This window comes from Contarinia nasturtii, unplaced genomic scaffold (genome assembly GCF_009176525.2).
Source record: "Contarinia nasturtii isolate CC-2019 unplaced genomic scaffold, AAFC_CNas_1.1 Cnas_scaffold_493, whole genome shotgun sequence".
Classification (NCBI taxonomy): Eukaryota; Metazoa; Arthropoda; class Insecta; order Diptera; family Cecidomyiidae; genus Contarinia; species Contarinia nasturtii.
Genome location: NW_022197846.1, coordinates 3,937,656 through 3,955,319, shown reverse-complemented (window position 1 = coordinate 3,955,319; position 17,664 = coordinate 3,937,656). Strand labels below are relative to the sequence as shown.

The following is a 17,664-nucleotide window of genomic DNA, read 5'->3' as shown; positions in this document are numbered from 1 at the left end:
ATAGAGTGCGACACAAAAATCCAATATAATTTCAAAAATGAATTATTTTTATTTCAAATGAATATTGAATATTAATGAATAAAATTAAAATTAAAATTAATAATTTATTCATGTTTATAAAAAAATGATATGATTAGATATGGCAGTATTCCCAATTTTCAATTGTATGTTTTTCTGGCGCTGTTGTCAGCCACACCGTTTGATGTTGTCGAAATACCTAGAGTTGATCAGAAGAAAAGAACGGAAAAAATGGAAATTAATCAATAGGTAATGGAACAAAATTGAAAATCAAATTAAAAAAAGAAAGTATATAGTTTAAGCTCGAAATCATTGTTTTAATTTGAGATTTGGTAGTAGCAGTAGTAGTAGTGGTGAGATCGTTGATCACTGTGAAAAGAGAAAAAAAAATGCCATTAATATGCTTACTATGGAATAGTACTGGTTGCTAAGGCCACTACCTATCAATCAGGAGAAAAAGAAAGAAAAGAAACACAAAATAAATCACCATTAATCATTAAATCATTAGCAATCTACAATGAATAAAACCAAAATAATAATCGATGTAATTGCAAACAACACTTACTCATACAACGTAAATTACTCGTAGAAGGATTAAACTACGGGAGATGACCGAGGAGAAAATTCCTTTAATTTCTGACGGGAAAGAATACGATTGTGGACCCGTTCATGGTTGGGGCAAACTAAGAAACTGATCGATACAAAAACGATACGATAAAATTAAAATTCATAGCACAATGAAGAAAATGCTATTCCAAAAAAAAAACACACTTACCGATCCTTTGTATTCATATTTTCAGGATTCTGACATCGCTTGTGGACAAACTGACGATTCCCAGTGTAAGAACTAAAAATGTGTCCATATTCTTCTTCGTCATTTGATGTGTCCGATTTGTTGTTTCTGAGAATGAATGAATGTTAAAAACAAAAAAAAAAATAAAATGTCTTATATACGTAAGATGAACTTTTCCGCACTGTGATCCACAACATGCATTTATTACGTTTATTTTACCGTAATTATGAATTCATGAGAAAACTGAATCTGATATAAGTTTTGCGATACAAATAATTTTTGAACGACTTTTCAATGCCTGTATGATATCGTAATCATGTGAAAGTTTGCAGATGTTATTTTTTTCACAAAAAACTTACATTCTGAAAGTTTGAAGAAATTTCAATAAAATTAAGTGGTACCTTCCATACAAAATTTTCGTTTTTGAGAAAAAAATCCAAAATTTTGTTCGGGAGGTACCCCTATTATCCATTGAAATCTCTTCAAACCTTCGGTATGTTATTTTTGTGTGAAAAAAATAACCTGTGTAAAGTTTCAGCTCATTACGATATCATACAGGCATGGCTTCCATAGAAAAATCCAAATTTTTTGAAATTTTTGTATGAAAAGTGTGTCGAAATATATTTGTATCGCATAACTAACGTCATATTCGGTTTTCTCGTACCCAAAAAACCCCAATACACATTTTTGAGTGTTTAAGAATACATTAAATATCACTTTTGGAAGAAAAATTGATTTTTTCCCATGGATGTCCATGGGCATCACACCAGACATGACACGTCACTCTTTCAACCAAAGTCGCTCAAAATCTAATGGTTTCTATTCCTCGGCACCCCCAATCATCCTGTGAAGTCAGATTTTGAATTACTTTTCTTGTTTGAAAGTTATCGTGTTAACAAATTTTTGCGTACAGGGTACAGCGTACAGGGTACAGGATACAGGGTACAGGGTACAGGGTACGCACATACATTCGGACATCGAAAAAACGCTAGATTCGTGTTCTCTGGCCCCAAAAACACCCAGAAAACACATTTTTGATGGGTGTTAATTTTTCGACCGATTCCAATACTTTACCTTACACACTAGGTGTGTGCGGAAAAGTAATATGAAAAAAAAATCTAAAAAAAAAAACATTCAATTCCATATCGTAGTAGTCAAAGTAGGCATTGAAAAATCATAAGAAACTGCGTCGCACTATTGGCTAACGGTACCGTAATTCACTATGCGCAATGATGAAATTCATGATTGAACATGATTTTTTATTATGTTCAATGTGTTTCTCTCTATCTCAATCTCATTTGAAAAAAAATCGAAAATTCTGTTTAATATTGTATTTTTTTGAAAAAACGAAAAGGAGTTGCCGGCTTGTTAGTTTGAAATGTCGCAGTAAAATACACTCACACTATCACCTTCAAATCGGTTTGTCGTGGACAGTGGCCGATATCGAACAGCGAATGCGTTAGCTACTATGCAAAATATGACAATTACCTTTTGTTGTTGTTACTGGTGTCGTATGTTCGTACATTCGCAGCACCTTATTGTCGCTGTGTAATTGCTCCTATGCTGTTGTGTGAACACCGGCTCATCTCTCTACTACATACCAAATCTCAAATATTTGTCAGCAATGTGTTTCTTTCGTACGTGTGTGCGTTTGTGTCTGGTCAAACTATATAGTTTCTTATAATAGAATATATGTGAATGATGATAATGGAAGAGAATGGAAAATGAATCTAAGGAATGGATCAGGAATTGTAGAGTAATGGAATATAGTAATTTTTAAGTAAGTATGCTTTGCTAAATACTTTTCCAGCGTAATGTGTAACAGTACTCCAAATGCGTTTAACTATCTCAAATTGATTTATATCAGTGTTATCTTCATTTAATGATACTTTGATATTTTCACAGCAATTTGTAAACTTGTTCAATGCTTCTTCATCATGTGCATTCAGATCGTTGAGTAATATTTTACAGCCTTCCAAATATAAATTGTGTACCGTTAAATTTTCCAATAGCAATTTCCATGTAACCTTCGTCAACAGTGAATTGCCTCTCAATGACAGTGTTTTCAATTTTTTTGATCGTTTTAGCGATTGTACGATCTGCCAGCAATCAACATCATTCAAATTCAATCCACACAAATGAATCTCTTCCAAATTGGAGCAATTGCCAGCATCCAAAGATTTTGTTAGTGCATCTACTAAGTTTCGTTCGGACATTTCTTGTCTATTCAATTGGCAACCACAAAATGACAATTTCAATTTCTCCAATTTACATGAATTCAGCTTTTCGACGGAATTTAACAAGCCAGTTGGTGTGAAATTATTGAAACTTAAATCAACATTGATCAATTGCGAGAATCGCAAATCAATGCTTTGGAGATCGGTTAACTCAGTGGAGCATAAGTGTAACGTTGTCAATTGATTTAGATTGCAACAGATTTTTTCCAGAGCAGTCAGGCTTTTATTTTGTAGCGGATTATGATTTAGAATGATGGTTTTTAATTCGGGCAAACATTCTGATATTTCATCATCAAATATGCTGCTGAAATGCTTTATTCCGGTGGCTGTTATCAAATTCCCACTAAGATTTAAGTAAACGATTTGTTTCATTGTTGGTAATGCTTGTACAAGATGTTTCATTCCTTCATCTTCTATAAAACTGTTTGTGAGGTCAATTTTGGTGATATTCGATTGATAGTGTAACGCTTTAAATAGTGGGCGACTGTATTTGGGCGATAATATCTGATCATTAATTGAAAGCCACTGCGTTGAGGCGATGAGTTCAATTTGAGATTTGATAAATGGATCGGCATCTGAAAATAAGAGTGTATTTTAGAAAAATCCATTGAGCAAAAGACACTTTTTGCCACTTACTGGTTTTTATTTGAGCGCAGGTTTCCATATAACGTTGGGCCAATGGGGGCATAATCCATTCCAAAACTGTCGATGATATCGTCGAATTTTCAGCAAATGCTAAACTTATTGGATCCGAATTTTCAAAAATGGCACCATCTTTAGTGGTCAACCGCAGCACTGGTTGTAGTCCTTTCAAACTATAAATTAACAAAAGATAACTTTTAATATATTATAAGCTTTTAAATTATAAAAACCAAATAAATTACCTATAATATCGTTTTGCTGCCTCTTCTGCCAACCATTCGATAGTCAAGTCGTTCGCATTATTTAAATTAACCGGTATGTTTAAATAAAGATCTGATACTTGTACTTTGACCGAATGTGATTGAATGGGTGTCATGTTAATAATTTTATGTGGCGAAGTAACCGTTGATGATACAGACGATAGAAATACAAGATCGGGTGAAACAGGCCGATGTCTTTGAAACCCGCTTTCGAGCAAAGATGATTGCATCATTGAATTTGATTCGCCCGAAAAACGATTGTTACTCGATGTAGAGGTACGTCGTTTTGTTCGGCGCACATTTTGATTCGACTGCATAAGAACATTGAATGCATTTCCTTCATCTGAATCATCGCTTAAAATCCCATTATTCGTTGATGAAACAACCATTGAATCGTTTAGAGAAGATCCCGAAAGTTTTTGTTTTTCTTTTTTACAATTTGTTGATTTATTTGATTCGGCCGAAAATGTTCTATCGTTTAAATATCGACGACGTTTTGCACTCGGTTCCAGGTCATTTTCGAGCCAATCATCGTCAGAAATTTCATTTGGAGCTAACATTGCCGATTTTTTTGCCGCCTTCTCCACTGGTTTCAATGATTTGGATATCACATTTACATCACTCGAAAAGGTTCGTTTTCTTAAATCAGACATCACTTTTCGATAATTAGTGCATGGTGATGTTGGAGACGATTCTCGTAAACGTTCTCGTTCTTGTTCTGGAGATGTTGACGGCAATTCTTTATTTATAATACTATCGATTGTATCAAATTCTTCACTTTCTGGCAAACCATTCTCATTATTATCATCTTCGCTTGATGTTGATTCACTTACAATCCGATTACGAGAAGTCATTGATGGTTTCTTCAATAAACTGTGATTTTTAGTTGATTGTTGATCTTGTGTATGTGATTCATCGACACAAGCACTAACACCGGCTTTTTCCAATTGTTTGTACATCCGTTCATAAATTATTTCATAGAAACTTTGCTCTTGGACATTTAAGATTCGATCCTTTCGCCATTTTACCAGCGTCTGTAATGCTGTATCACCTTTATCATTCTTTAACGTTGCATTTGCACCGCGATTCAATAGCAATTCAACCACATTTAGTACACCATTTCCACAAGCATCGTGCAGAGGAGTAAAACCTAATAATTTAGATCCAAAATAATGAAATTAAGAGAGAAGAGAACTGGGAGCTTACTAGCCTACCTTCACAGCCAGTTCCACCTTTATCATTGATCGTCGCACCATTGTCCAATAGAAGTTCCACTATTTCAGTAAATCCATGATTGGCGGCTTCATGTAATGGCAACCAACCGGCGTGATCACGAACATTCACCGGGTGCCCTTCAATTTAAAAAAAAAAACATAATTAATAACTCTTTTCTCACAATTCAATCTCATTACCTTGATCAATCAATCGACGTGCCATTGTTAAATTTCCTGCAATACATGCTCGGTGTAATTGTGATTCACCTTTTTCATTTTTCTTAACGGTAAAATATCCGCGTTTTCTAAGTGTACGTGGCTGATTGGTTGTAAGATTTGATTTTCGATCGTTTTCTTCTTCTTCTTCTTCATTTTCGTTTGCTGAATCGGACAACGTTTCCAAACATATGTCATCTCCAACATCTGGTGTATTTAATTCTTCAGAATCGATATCATCGTTAGTATCTTCATCATCGCCGCAATCCGACATATTAAAATTACTCGATTTCAATTCTTCTCTCATAATATCGGCCAATGTAGCCATTGAATGTTTCTCTCTTAATGTCAATTGTTTTAAAAGTACGATTTTCTCTTTCTTTTTATTGGCCATATTTTGTGCAATTTTTCTTGCTTCTTCATAGGTCCCATCAATCGTCCAAAAATCTTTATCAGCTAATGATTGTGTTTCCGCAATTCCAAGTAGTGTTGATAATTTTTCTTCTGGCACATCCTTACACAGCTCGTATTCTTTTTGCATATAATCCAATGCAAGATCATATTCATTCATATCACGATATGTTTGATAGAGGCTTACATAAACCGGAATCAATTGATGCCCATTGTCACCATTCTTTTTAGCCGCATCAAGCATTTTCTTGTAGTAACCAATAGCAGCTGAAAAATTTCGCAACTTACATGATCCATCTCCCAATTTTTCATATAATTTTTTACGTTCAATCTGATTGTCCGAGTCTATTGTAATAAGTGCATTTTCCGCTTTGCACATTGCAGCCACTTGGAAAAATATGAATAAAACGAATAAAATGTGAATATAATATTGACAAATTATTGCTCAGGTTAATGGTTTTAATCCTAAAATCATTGACAATTTATTAAGAACACTGTCCCCATCAACACCAAATGAAGATGAAGAAATTCGTTATTCAGGCGGTATGTTTGTGCACCACGTTGTCTGGATGCATGGGAAAACTATGTTATTCATAAAACAATGGGTCATAACATGCACATCCAAAATATGCAAGTACAAACTTCTCTGTACAAATTAACATCACCAATTTCAACATATTATGACATACTAAATATGTGAATCGGTTGCCTACTTTCATCGGATCTATGTTTTTATTTGAATTTCAATCTCTTCGAATTTAAATACCATTACTTAATATTGTCATCAATGTAACCATGATTATTTTTCTCTTTTCAAATTTGTTTCATATTTTTGTACAGATTTCAGTTTTATAGCTCGCCTGATGATGGAAACATTGTTTCCGAAAACGTTAGCATTTTATAAATAAAATCACGTTAAATTTGTTTAAGAATAAGAAGTTTTCTTCACTTATTTTTTCAATATAATATTGTTTGAAGAATCATAACTTCGATCACCAGATGGCAATACATGGTAAAAAATTAATGTCAATGTTCTTCATATAGTACACATTTGACATAAAAGCGTCTTACTGTATTTCTTTGTTTATTTTTTTATTCCTTATTTTAAAAGAATGCAACAAAGTGAATTCCGTGTAATCATAAAACATTATTTTTTGCGTGGAAAAACGCCAAAAGAAACGAAAGAAAAACTGGATAAATATTATGGTTCATCGGCTCCATCAAGTACAACCGTCAAAAAATGGATGGCTGACTTTAAATTTGGTCGTACCAGCACCAGTGATGCACCACGAAGTGGTCGCCCATCAGATATAACTACGCCCGATATGATTAAAGAAATCAATCGAATCATATTACAAAATAAGAAATTGAACATACGTGAAATTGCTGACATCGTCCACATTTCAACCGATCGGGTGTTGAATATAATAAATGAATATTTAAAAATGAAAAAAATATTCTCGCAATGGGTTCCATGCGTTCTGTCATTAGATCAAAAGCACGAACGTACCAATATTGCTCAGCAAAATTTGGAGATGTTCAAATTAAATTCGAAGGAATTTTTGAGTCGATTTATAACTGTTGATGAAATGTGGATACATTATTTTGTCTCAGAACAGACACAATCATCTGGTGCCGTGAGTGCAGCTAAACGACCAAAAAAACTTCAACCAGGTGAAACTGTTAGAGCGACGATTTTTTGGGACGCATTTGGCATTATATTTATAGATTATCACGAAGGCAAGCAAAGACCGACGACAAAATACTACTCATCACTATTAGATCGATTGAATACTGAAATTGAAGAAAAAAGATCGCATTTATCTGAAAAAGAGGTTCTATTTCATCACGATAATAACAAACTCTTCAATACAAAATTGAATGAACTACTCTTCAAAGTACTTCCACATCCGTCAAATTCACCAGACCTGGCACCAAGCAATTACTATTTATTCCCGAATTTAAAAAAATGGTTTAGCGGGAAAAAATTCTATTCAAAAGATGATCTAATTTCCGGAACAAATGCCTATTTTGACCGATTCATTCCGGAATATTATGAAGAAGGTATAAATATGTTGGAGAGTCGTTGGACTCAATGTATCGAATTGGATGGTGATTATGTTGAAGAATAAATATCAATGTTGACATAGAAACAAGACATGTTTTTCTTATTTGCCCAACACCTTTCAAATCGCCTACTTAAATTCGTTTTTAAAATGAAATAAAGTTTTTACCAATTTTCAAATTTGTTGCAATGGATTCTGCATCACTTTCTTCGGGCGTTTTCAATTTGTACGCTTTATGTAGAATTTGTTTGGCACCCTGGAAATCGGCCATTTTAATTAATACCTCAGATTTTGAAAGAAGCGTTTGGCATATGCGAACAACTCGATCGGTGGTTAAACGCTCGGCAATGTTTATGGCCAAATTAAGTAGTTGCAATGCTTTCGTCGAATCATTTAGCTTATTGAAATACATCAAACCGGCATCCAAATAACACTTGTGCAACAATTCCCAGAAATCGTTGTGCCGGCATATTGACATTGCCTTTTCAAAATACTTTATTGCTTCGTTGAACTCTTCTTTGCATTCATACGTTAGGGCCAAATTCAAATAAAGACGTGCCGTCATATCAAAAATCTCATGTTTTGGCAAATCGTTTAAACTGAAGAACGAAAAAGTAAAATGAAATATAGTATCAAATTTCGATCGAATTAACCTGAAATAAAATATTGTCATGTAATCTATACCTCTTGCAAATGAGCAAACTTTTTAAAAACTGCTTTTCGGCACTTTTTATACATTTTGATAAATCATCAGGTTTTTGCGGTGCATTCAATTGACTTTGCGCTTTTGTTAAATACACGCGTCCAATCGTTGCATATGCTCGTTGTTCTTCGATTTTGTTGTTTTGATCAACGGCTGTAGCTGCAGAATGGAAAATTAATTTATGCATTTCAACATATTATTTATATTTCACATATGGTAGAAAAAGCGCTCACTCAAATAGCTCAGTTCGTATTTGAGAGCATTGTCAAAATTTTCTTGTAACATATACATTTCGCCAATCATTCGATGTGCTTTGGCCTTCTCCAAGCGCTTTCCCAGCGATTCGTAAATATTAGCCTCCTCCTTATAACAGCCCAAGGCATTTTCATACTGTTGATTTTCGTGATACCAATCGCCCAGGTTTTTATATGCTGCAGCCAATTGAGCCGGATTATTGTCAATGATTGCCCGATCTTTTTTACGAATCAATCCTAATTAAGAAACAGAAAATTTAGTATTCCACATTTGATTCGTGTGAATTAGTATATATCTTTGTTTATTTTGATATCGCTATTCTAAAGGTCATTGTCATATCACTCACTGTCCAAATTCATTTTTGTTGAATAAGTGCTCAATCCACAAAATAATAATAATAATAATAATAATAATAATAAAAAAAAAAACAATTATTTCGAATACATGCTCTTAGTTTATCATTGGAAACACAACAAAGACAATTCCAATCAAACTGTGTACGCATTAAACATTGTGAAATTACACAAAGTCAAATAAATATAGCGCCAAAATGAAAACATGTTTGACATTTCATCACATGTAACATTAGTGTTTGGGTATTGTTCTCGTTTTCGCCATATTTGTATAATTTTCGAATATTTTTCGAAGTGTCAAAATGGAGCGAACACATTGTTTTTGTGACATTTTTGTTTTTTAAATTTTCTCTAACCATGCAAAATATTACGATTTTTGAGTGAAATTTATGAAGTAATATTTTTTTTTAGTAAAATGTGGTCAAGACTAGCTGCATCAGCGAATCGGACTTTAGTGTCCAAATCATTGTTTTGTTTACCAAATCGTTACATTCATCGAAATGTTGTACTTCAAAAGTATGATGTTCCCAAAAAACCAAAATCACGAAATCAAATACATGAAAATCAAGCGAAAAAAGTATTTACACCAATTCTTCATAAACCAGTGGAAAAAATCTTAATTGCACAAAATGATCCACGATCATTTGGAACATTAAAACCTCAAGTGACTGAACACGAACCAGATGAAGGAGATATTGCTGAAGATGAGCATTATCGGACGATACCACTTCGTCGTGATCAGTTGACTCAACGAAGATACGAACATATGATCAAAACATTCATTCGTGATAAACGATTGAAGGAAGCAATTGATGTGCTTGAAGTCCGGATGAAAGAGGATCGAGTAAAGCCCAGTTACTATATCTATCAATTGTTAATTATGGAATGTGGACGATGGGGCTATACAAAAAAGGCATTTAAACTCTATAGTCGAATGAAGAAACGAGGATTGGCTGTCACTGGGCCAACGTATGTGGGACTATTTAATGCGGTTGCAAATGATACAGTTCATCCGAAAATCGGTTTAGAGCTTGCACAAAATCTACGAAAACAAATGTTTCAAAAAGGTTTTAATGCAAATGAAATTATTTACAATACTATGATTAAAGCATTTGGCCGATGCGGTGACATTGAAACGGCATTTTCACTAGTCGATGAAATGAAAGAAAAAAAACTACGGTTAAAAGTCGATACCATGAATCATTTGCTGCAAGCATGTTGCTCAGATAAAGAATATGGCTTTCGGCATGCATTACTTGTATGGCATAAAATCTATCGCCGGAAAATGGTTCCCGATCAGCATAGTTTCAATTTAATGATTCGATGCACTCGTGATTGTGGCATTGGTGATATTAATGAAATGCAAAAGGTTATTGCCGGCATTTTAACAAGTTCAGTTAAGCTCAAAACAAACCAAGACAAAGTTTTACGCATTGAACAGAAGCCATTATTAATGCTTAACGAAACGGAACAAAACGCATCTGAAAATGAACCAAAACCTGAAAACGAATTGGTAGTAAAGGATGTTTGTGATCAAATGCCAAATCTTCTGACTAAGTTACCACATTTGGGCTCAATCGTTGAATTGTCAATGGTAAATTCGCCTTAATGTTGTTGTGGCTATTGCTTTGCAATTTTTTCATCATATGTTTCCGATTATTTTCCGATTACTTATCGATTATTTTAAATTTTATTCTTTTCTTTTGTGATTCTCCCCTTAGGTAAATTCGCCTGAAGATCGTCTCACACTACTTGGCGGGCTATCTGGTGTTATTGCCGAAATGGAAGCAACCAAATCACGACCGAATGTTAAAACATTCACACAACTATTGGAAATAATACCATCGAAACTCGAAGCTGAACATGAATTAATCCAAAAAATGAGCTACATGCGAGTGCGAGCTGATACCGATTTCTTTAATATTCTCATGAAACGACGTATTCTACGTAAGGATTATGATGGTGGAAAGGTAAATTAGGGAAAAACTATTTTTTTTCACTGTTTTTTAATATGCAATGCTCAATTTTATGCACAGAATGTTTTGGCAATGATTGACAAAGTGAACCTAAGTCCAGATATTGCAACCTATGGAATAATGGCGATGGGATGTGTGACTCACGAGCAAGCACTCGAATTTATCGAGAAACTCACTGAAAAAGGAGTCAGGTTCGAAAATATTTAATTTTACCAACCCAAAAATGACAAATCTCAAAATAATTTCATTTCGCTGATCTTTGTAGATTTAACAATGAAATTCTTGGAGCCTTGCTGAAAAATGCTACTTATAACAATGACTATGACTATGTTATTGATGTTTTGGAGTATGTGATGCACGAAAATATCAAACCATCGATTAGGTTTTATGAAATGTTAGCCAAATTTAAAAATGCTCGCTATAATTCATTGCAACAAATCGATGATGATGAGAAACTCATCAAATACAATCGATTTTATGTTAAATATAAAAGCTGGAAATCACAAATGGGATTGAGTGGTCTTTCAACTGATGAAGTAGTCAAATTACTGAGATCGCATCCTTGGAAACAACTAAAACAAGCAGAAGGCGAAGGAATTGAAGCAGTGAAAAATAAAAAAACCAGACGAATATGGAAGAGACAGCATACTGTTGCCAAATTAACATCAAACCGTCTTGAAAGAATGCATAATAATCATCAATCAGATACCGACAAAAAAGATACAACAAAACAAACAAAAAGAGGAGACAAACATATAGATGAAAACAAAGAGAATACCCAATGAAATTAGAATTAACTCTAGTTGTTATAAAAAAAATAAAACAAGCGAATCTATTAAACCAGTTCTATTTATTCACATTCGAATTCGAAATACACATTTTCGAATATCTCATATAACTGTCATATTCGATGAGCACATTTTTTTGACATTCCAATGTATTTGATTTTAATGAAATTTTGAATAGAAATTGTGTACACTTTTTTTCTGAATAGAATAGAGATTGTGATAAGAACATGTTCTTAAAGATAATATCGACTAATTTAAGAGGTTCGATTTCAACACGCAATGCCTTGAATATTGCATCGAATACTCAATCATTTCTTGTAACGAACAAGAGATTGCTTCAGTTAACCACAATTCGTTGTTCAACCAGGCAATATTCAATCGGAAAACCCACTTCAATTATTGGAAAAATTACGAATGAAAATGAGAATTTATCACGAGAAGAGATCCATATGCTGAACAAAGATTCGGACAATTTTGGAACATTGTCATCTTTTACGCCACAAAATGTAGAAGAACCGGGACCACTAAAGAAAGAACCCAAAAGAAAGCCGGAATCAAGACGAAAATTTCCCGGCAAAAAGTGGAGCCAACAAAATGAAATCTTATTAAAACAAGTGATAAACGAGAAAGGTGTTCACGAAGCGATTAAAATTTTTGAAAATCAAATGCTGAAAGAAAGAGTTTTACCAGAAACTCGAATTTTTGAATGGCTTATCGACGAATGTTTACGTATGAACATTTATGATAAAGCATTTGAATTATACGAACAAATGATGAGCCGTACCTTACGAGTTTCTCTATCGACCATTGAAAAATTAACGCTAGCCCACGAAGCAGCTCGATTGCATATTCAAAAAGCACATACGATAAGGAAAATCATAGCCGCACAACAAGATAAACCAAACGCAGTCATTTATAATGCATTGATTCGAATTTATATTCGAGCCAATAAATCGTCAATTGGCATTGATCTGGCCAATGAAATGGTACAGTGTGGATATTCATATGAACTTGATACGTTGAATTTATTACTTGAGGGTTCTGCATTTCATGGAAATGATGGATTTGTTCGTATGATAGAATTATGGCATGAAATTGTTCAATTAAATTACACACCAAATGTTCATACTCTAAATGCAGTTTTAAACAACATCCACATGTGCGAAATAGGCGATATCCAAAAACTCAAAGAGACAGTTAAGTCAATTTGTTCAAAATATGAACAAATTTCAGACGAAAAAATTCAAAATGTTGAGAAGCAAGTTTCGACCGATGATGGAAGACCAAATTTATTGAAAAATCCACCAACTATTGGCCATCTTTTGCCACTTGAATATGTAACTACAGCTGAAAAGCGTCTTCTCCTCCTCGGTGGTTTATCAGGAATTTTTACATTGATGAGAATACACAACATTTCACCAACGCTTGATACCGTCACAATACTTTTGAATCTTATACCAAATTCATTTGTTGCACAACAAAAAGTTATGCGGTTATTGAAAAGACACGACATCCTTCCAAATGCGGATATATTCAATATATTGCTAACGCAAGTTTGTTTGCGACAAAACTTTAATGATGCACAGGTAATTCGCATCGATTTAGTAAATTCTGTAAAAAAATGTATAATATGTAATATTTAATTGAATTTCTATAGGAAATCGTGGAAATGATGCGTTCTTTTAATATACAGATGGATTTAGTAACCTATGCACTGTTCGCGATGACCTGTAAAACAGCTGAAGAGGCTAAACAATTCTTCTATGAAGCTGAAAACAACAACATAGAGTGTGTACTATTTTCTTATTTAGAAAAAGACTGATCGCAAATATACTAAACTAAACTATTAAATGTTCCACAGATATAATTCTGATATATTAAATGCAATGCTGAAAAATGCGTGTGCTGCGCAGAATAATAATTATATAATAAGTATTATTCGTCAGATGCAATCTAAGGAAATTGAACCGTTGGACGAGTCAGTGGAAATGGTGGAAGCATATCAAAGGCAAATTTTTCGTGATATGCGAGGAAAACGCGTACATGATAAACACACCCGAAATGAATGCTTCAAGCTAACACGAGAGTGCAAACAATGGTTAAGACATTTTCGATTAGATAAACGAACGATCAACAAAAACCGATTGATTGAACCAAAAAAATATTCGAAAAAGTATGAACAAAGAAAAAGCAATGAGTAAAACCAAACAATTGTCTTATAAGACAGCAAACAAAAATGTAACGTTTTTTATCTATTTTAACGTTGAAAAATGTAACGTTTTCACCCATTTCGGTGGTAATTTTCGTGTCAATGGAAAGTTGATTATATGCATAGTTTCCAATAAAATTGTTCATTTATTACGTTAACATTTTACAATTTATTCACTTGTTTCTCCTATTAGTCTTTCAGTCTCATTCAAACTCACTCAAATGTGTTGCCGTTTTTGTTTGAATCTCAAAGCATACAACGGTATTGATACAATACGCGTTTTGCTGACTCTTACTCGTTTAAAGAATGAAAGTATGTGTAACATGAGATTCAAATGTTCGATTTTGTTTACATAAAATTTATATCAACAATTCTATCGACTGTTTTCGCTGTTTGATTGCATTTTGTATCACTTATATTCATACATATGTCCAGCATCATTAAGAAGGCAAGTATCAGTTGAATATTGAACATCACACATCGACAAAATTACAGTGTATTGACAAAAATGTTTCAATACACAAAATCACAACGAAATATAATGAGTTGCCATTCAGATTTGTTTTCTTTTCAACTGGAGTACACACAAAGTTTGTATTCACATTTTTCAGTTTTCAACAGAATTAATGTAGCAAAGGAATTTTTTGTGCTTCGATTTAACATGTATCACAAACAAACAAATCACTCTATTCAATATTTAACGGGATTGATTTTTTTATTGCGGCCAAAACTATACTGAGAAGTGCCGCCAGTTTAGAAAGAGATGATTTTTGGTATACAACAACAACAATCTCATACGATTGCATTCTCCGTCGCCTAAAATTCAGTTGGACAAATTCAAAAAGTCAAATATCGCTACGAATACAGAGTTTGTGTGTGTGTGTGTGAGGGAAAGTGATATAAACAAATTCATTCGGTGTTTCGGTTTGAAACATGCAATATTGAACCGGTCGCGCATATAAACAATTGAAAGTTTGTACACACACAAATGCACAACAGAGAGAGTCACACATTCACAAGGATAATTATGTGGCCATTTTAGTGTCAAACGGAATGTAGAGTATATCCATGATATTCATACGCACGAGTTTCTTTGTTCTTATTAGCGGTCAGAAAATGTGCGTTGTTGTTGTTTTTTTCAAACAAATTAAATTCAAAATGACAACCGATTTCAGTTTTCAACATGATAAAATAAGACAAATGGATTTTAGTGCTAATATTGTATCAGTGGCTTTTTTATGTCACAGCACAAAGAAACGAAACATGTGAGAGAGACAATATAATATGTGTTTGTGTTTGTGCTTTTGTTTTTCTGTAAACGAAATACTACTTCGAACGCAACAAACTGTAGAATTTTGACCGTACAGCAGTTTTCCCGACCACCGCTTGTTTTTGTGATGTACTTCGTCAGTGTTTTGATACAACGATATCGTGTGTTCACAAAATGTGATGGATATATTTGCGGAAATATTTTGTGTCTGTTTTTGTTTTCAATTCAAACGACAGAACATTTATAAAGTATTACTGTTAATATTCCAAATCATCGAAACACATTTGAAAAAAGAGCCATTTCGACAATTCTCTCGTTTGTAATTTTTCATGTTCCAGTTTAAAAATGCATTTTCGGCAGAGTTTTGTGGCAAATCAAAGTGGAGTGATTGAGTTGTTGAATGAAAATATTGTAAGTTTGTTTGCATATATTGATTTATCAATGGAATCGTTTAATTCCAGTCATTTTAGTTTTCGAGGCTTGACTTTTTGCAATACAGCAATAATTTGCTATAAATAGCGGTGAATTTCTGCATTCATTTTAGTTCAAAGTTACCGTTCGCGCTGTAAAGCTATTTGAAATACCATTGAATTTCATCATCAAGTCAGAAAAATAACTTTAAATTGATAATAATAATTGAATTTCGTCAGGCAGTTTACAAGCAGAACCAACAAAAACACATTAAAAATTACAATTTGAATTGTGAAATTGATTCGTATTGATTGCAACCGAAAATAGTGATAACTATCCCATAATATTTGGAAAAGCACCAGAAATTGTGATTGATTGATTAAACCATGAGTAGAACAAGATCAAGAGAGGATCAATTTAATATGTAAGCAGTGTTTTTCGTAATATTTATTCTGTGTTTTATTTTTCATTGGATTTTCGATGCAATTTCGCGATATTGTTTTGTGACCAGTTTTTTTTAAATAAGTGTGTATGTTTTTCTTTGTTTTCGTTTCATTTATACAGTCCACCCGAAAGGAAAGACGACATTAAGAACCTTGTAGTCATAAAACAAGGCGTCAAGTCAATCATACGGGAAGAATATCGCGACAGAGTGATTCAGTTTTTGGATCATCGAAGCTACAAAATAACACTGATTTCGTCACTGGCATCATTGTTGGCGTTGTACAAAATTCAGGAAGCCATCGATGATGGGAACCAACAATTTTTTGTACAAAACGGTAAAACATTTTTCATCGAGTGCTTTAACGGTGTTTTAGCCGATAAAGTCGACAGAGAGGAACTAATGCCGCCAGATTTTCGTAACATTGTCGAGGCACACTTCGGTGTAGAGAATTTTGAATGGCCCGATAAAGAATGCCTGAGAAATGGTTTTAATTATTTCTACCAAGATCACGTTCGAAATAATCAGACCAATCTCAACACTCATTGTTCAGAACATGTTGAATCGTTTTTCAAATGAAACGCTGGTATTATAACATGAATATCAATGGCCATCAATACTATGGATCAAAATTTGACGGCATCGATATACGAAACGCAAAAGTTTACGCCACTAGTAACAAAGATCTGACACATGGTGATGTAGAGAGAACAAATAAGATGAACATTTTATTGTATGAACTGGAAAGAATCGGTTGGCAGTGTCAAAAAGTTCATAATGAACAATTGGTTCCGGTCACTGTCAATGAGTTCGTTAAGCTTAACATCCTAGGACAATTGGTTCCAATCACTGTGGATGTTCGGTCAAATGCAACGCCAAATCGAAGTGTTTCATCAATATTCACAACAATGGCATGCATTCCGTCGCGATGGATTGATAACGAACAATCGACCGCCAAAAGTGAACAATTTCGCACTTGTCCCGTTATGCCGATTCCAACTGAAAAACGTTCGATTGGATATGACAGATATGTATTATTTGGCGAACACTGTACTAGGAGTGGTGCCAAGTTCTCGCAATCCGCTGACCAATCGAATGAACAAATACACACTGGACTATTACTTGTACGGCCATCGAGATGAATTGTGGAATTTGGTTTTCGACATGGATAAAATCAAACAAATCGGCAAGCAGAAGCGGTTTCACTCGCAAATCATCACCAATAGTGTTTGCGTATCAATATTGTACGAGAAGCCAGCGAAGGCTTGGGTGGAAAATTCGGAGCAGGCCACATTTAACAACATGACATATGCTAGTGCCATCGATCCGAACGAGAAAACGTGGGTGGCCGTGGTGCGCCGCCATATCAAGTCAAACATTGAGGTAAGTTAAGTTTGTTA

The 17,664-nt window shown here is 33.9% G+C and overlaps 4 protein-coding genes across 7 annotated transcripts; 3 read left to right on the top strand and 1 right to left on the bottom strand.

Annotated features, from left to right (window-relative positions):
• Positions 1–108: 108 nt before the first annotated feature.
• Positions 109–9,344, bottom strand: LOC116339349 (tonsoku-like protein). Of its 4 annotated transcripts, XR_004200984.1 has the most exons (13): positions 9,162–9,344; positions 8,794–9,051; positions 8,542–8,719; positions 8,026–8,456; positions 5,363–6,178; positions 5,165–5,302; positions 3,933–5,100; positions 3,685–3,863; positions 2,300–3,623; positions 794–919; positions 584–709; positions 427–458; positions 142–217 (listed from the first exon to the last, which is right to left on the bottom strand). XR_004200984.1 is itself a non-coding variant. In XM_031765178.1 (10 exons), exons 1-10 carry the CDS (start codon positions 9,172–9,174, stop codon positions 134–136), a joined length of 4,275 nt encoding a protein of 1,424 aa, XP_031621038.1. In that variant the 5' UTR covers positions 9,175–9,344; the 3' UTR covers positions 109–133. The 4 variants fall into 4 exon arrangements, 1 of the variants encoding a protein (XP_031621038.1); XR_004200982.1 differs by lacking the exon at positions 427–458 and having other exon boundaries at positions 122–387; XR_004200983.1 differs by lacking the exon at positions 427–458 and having other exon boundaries at positions 122–387; positions 590–709.
• Positions 9,345–9,472: 128 nt separating this feature from the next.
• On the top strand, positions 9,473–11,984 carry LOC116339350 (pentatricopeptide repeat-containing protein 1, mitochondrial-like). Its single transcript, XM_031765179.1, has 4 exons — positions 9,473–10,762; positions 10,890–11,138; positions 11,205–11,335; positions 11,410–11,984. Exons 1-4 carry the CDS (start codon positions 9,584–9,586, stop codon positions 11,927–11,929), a joined length of 2,079 nt encoding a protein of 692 aa, XP_031621039.1. The 5' UTR covers positions 9,473–9,583; the 3' UTR covers positions 11,930–11,984.
• Positions 11,985–12,086: 102 nt separating this feature from the next.
• LOC116339351 lies at positions 12,087–14,299 on the top strand. Its single transcript, XM_031765180.1, has 3 exons — positions 12,087–13,518; positions 13,590–13,720; positions 13,794–14,299. Exons 1-3 carry the CDS (start codon positions 12,160–12,162, stop codon positions 14,131–14,133), a joined length of 1,830 nt encoding a protein of 609 aa, XP_031621040.1. The 5' UTR covers positions 12,087–12,159; the 3' UTR covers positions 14,134–14,299.
• Positions 14,300–16,063: 1,764 nt separating this feature from the next.
• On the top strand, positions 16,064–17,635 carry LOC116339257. The gene is made up of 2 exons (XM_031765028.1): positions 16,064–16,246; positions 16,387–17,635. Exons 1-2 carry the CDS (start codon positions 16,209–16,211, stop codon positions 16,841–16,843), a joined length of 495 nt encoding a protein of 164 aa, XP_031620888.1. The 5' UTR covers positions 16,064–16,208; the 3' UTR covers positions 16,844–17,635.
• Positions 17,636–17,664: the final 29 nt, after the last annotated feature.

Bases quoted from the DNA above. Each gene is read 5' to 3' on its own strand.
- LOC116339349 (XM_031765178.1), bottom strand. The intron at 6,179-8,025 runs GTAAAAACTTTA...TATTTTTCCAAG, and splicing joins TGCAACAAATTTGAAAATTG to TGGCTGCAATGTGCAAAGCG. The intron at 3,864-3,932 runs GTAATTTATTTG...GTTAATTTATAG, and splicing joins GCAGCAAAACGATATTATAG to TTTGAAAGGACTACAACCAG.
- LOC116339350 (XM_031765179.1), top strand. From the start codon at position 9,584: ATGTGGTCAAGACTAGCTGCATCAGCGAATCGGACTTTAGTGTCCAAA. The intron at 10,763-10,889 runs GTAAATTCGCCT...TTCTCCCCTTAG, and splicing joins CAATCGTTGAATTGTCAATG to GTAAATTCGCCTGAAGATCG. The intron at 11,139-11,204 runs GTAAATTAGGGA...TTTTATGCACAG, and splicing joins AGGATTATGATGGTGGAAAG to AATGTTTTGGCAATGATTGA.
- LOC116339351 (XM_031765180.1), top strand. From the start codon at position 12,160: ATGTTCTTAAAGATAATATCGACTAATTTAAGAGGTTCGATTTCAACA. The intron at 13,519-13,589 runs GTAATTCGCATC...GAATTTCTATAG, and splicing joins AAAACTTTAATGATGCACAG to GAAATCGTGGAAATGATGCG. The intron at 13,721-13,793 runs GTGTGTACTATT...AATGTTCCACAG, and splicing joins GCTGAAAACAACAACATAGA to ATATAATTCTGATATATTAA.
- LOC116339257 (XM_031765028.1), top strand. From the start codon at position 16,209: ATGAGTAGAACAAGATCAAGAGAGGATCAATTTAATAT. The intron at 16,247-16,386 runs GTAAGCAGTGTT...TCATTTATACAG, and splicing joins AGAGAGGATCAATTTAATAT to TCCACCCGAAAGGAAAGACG.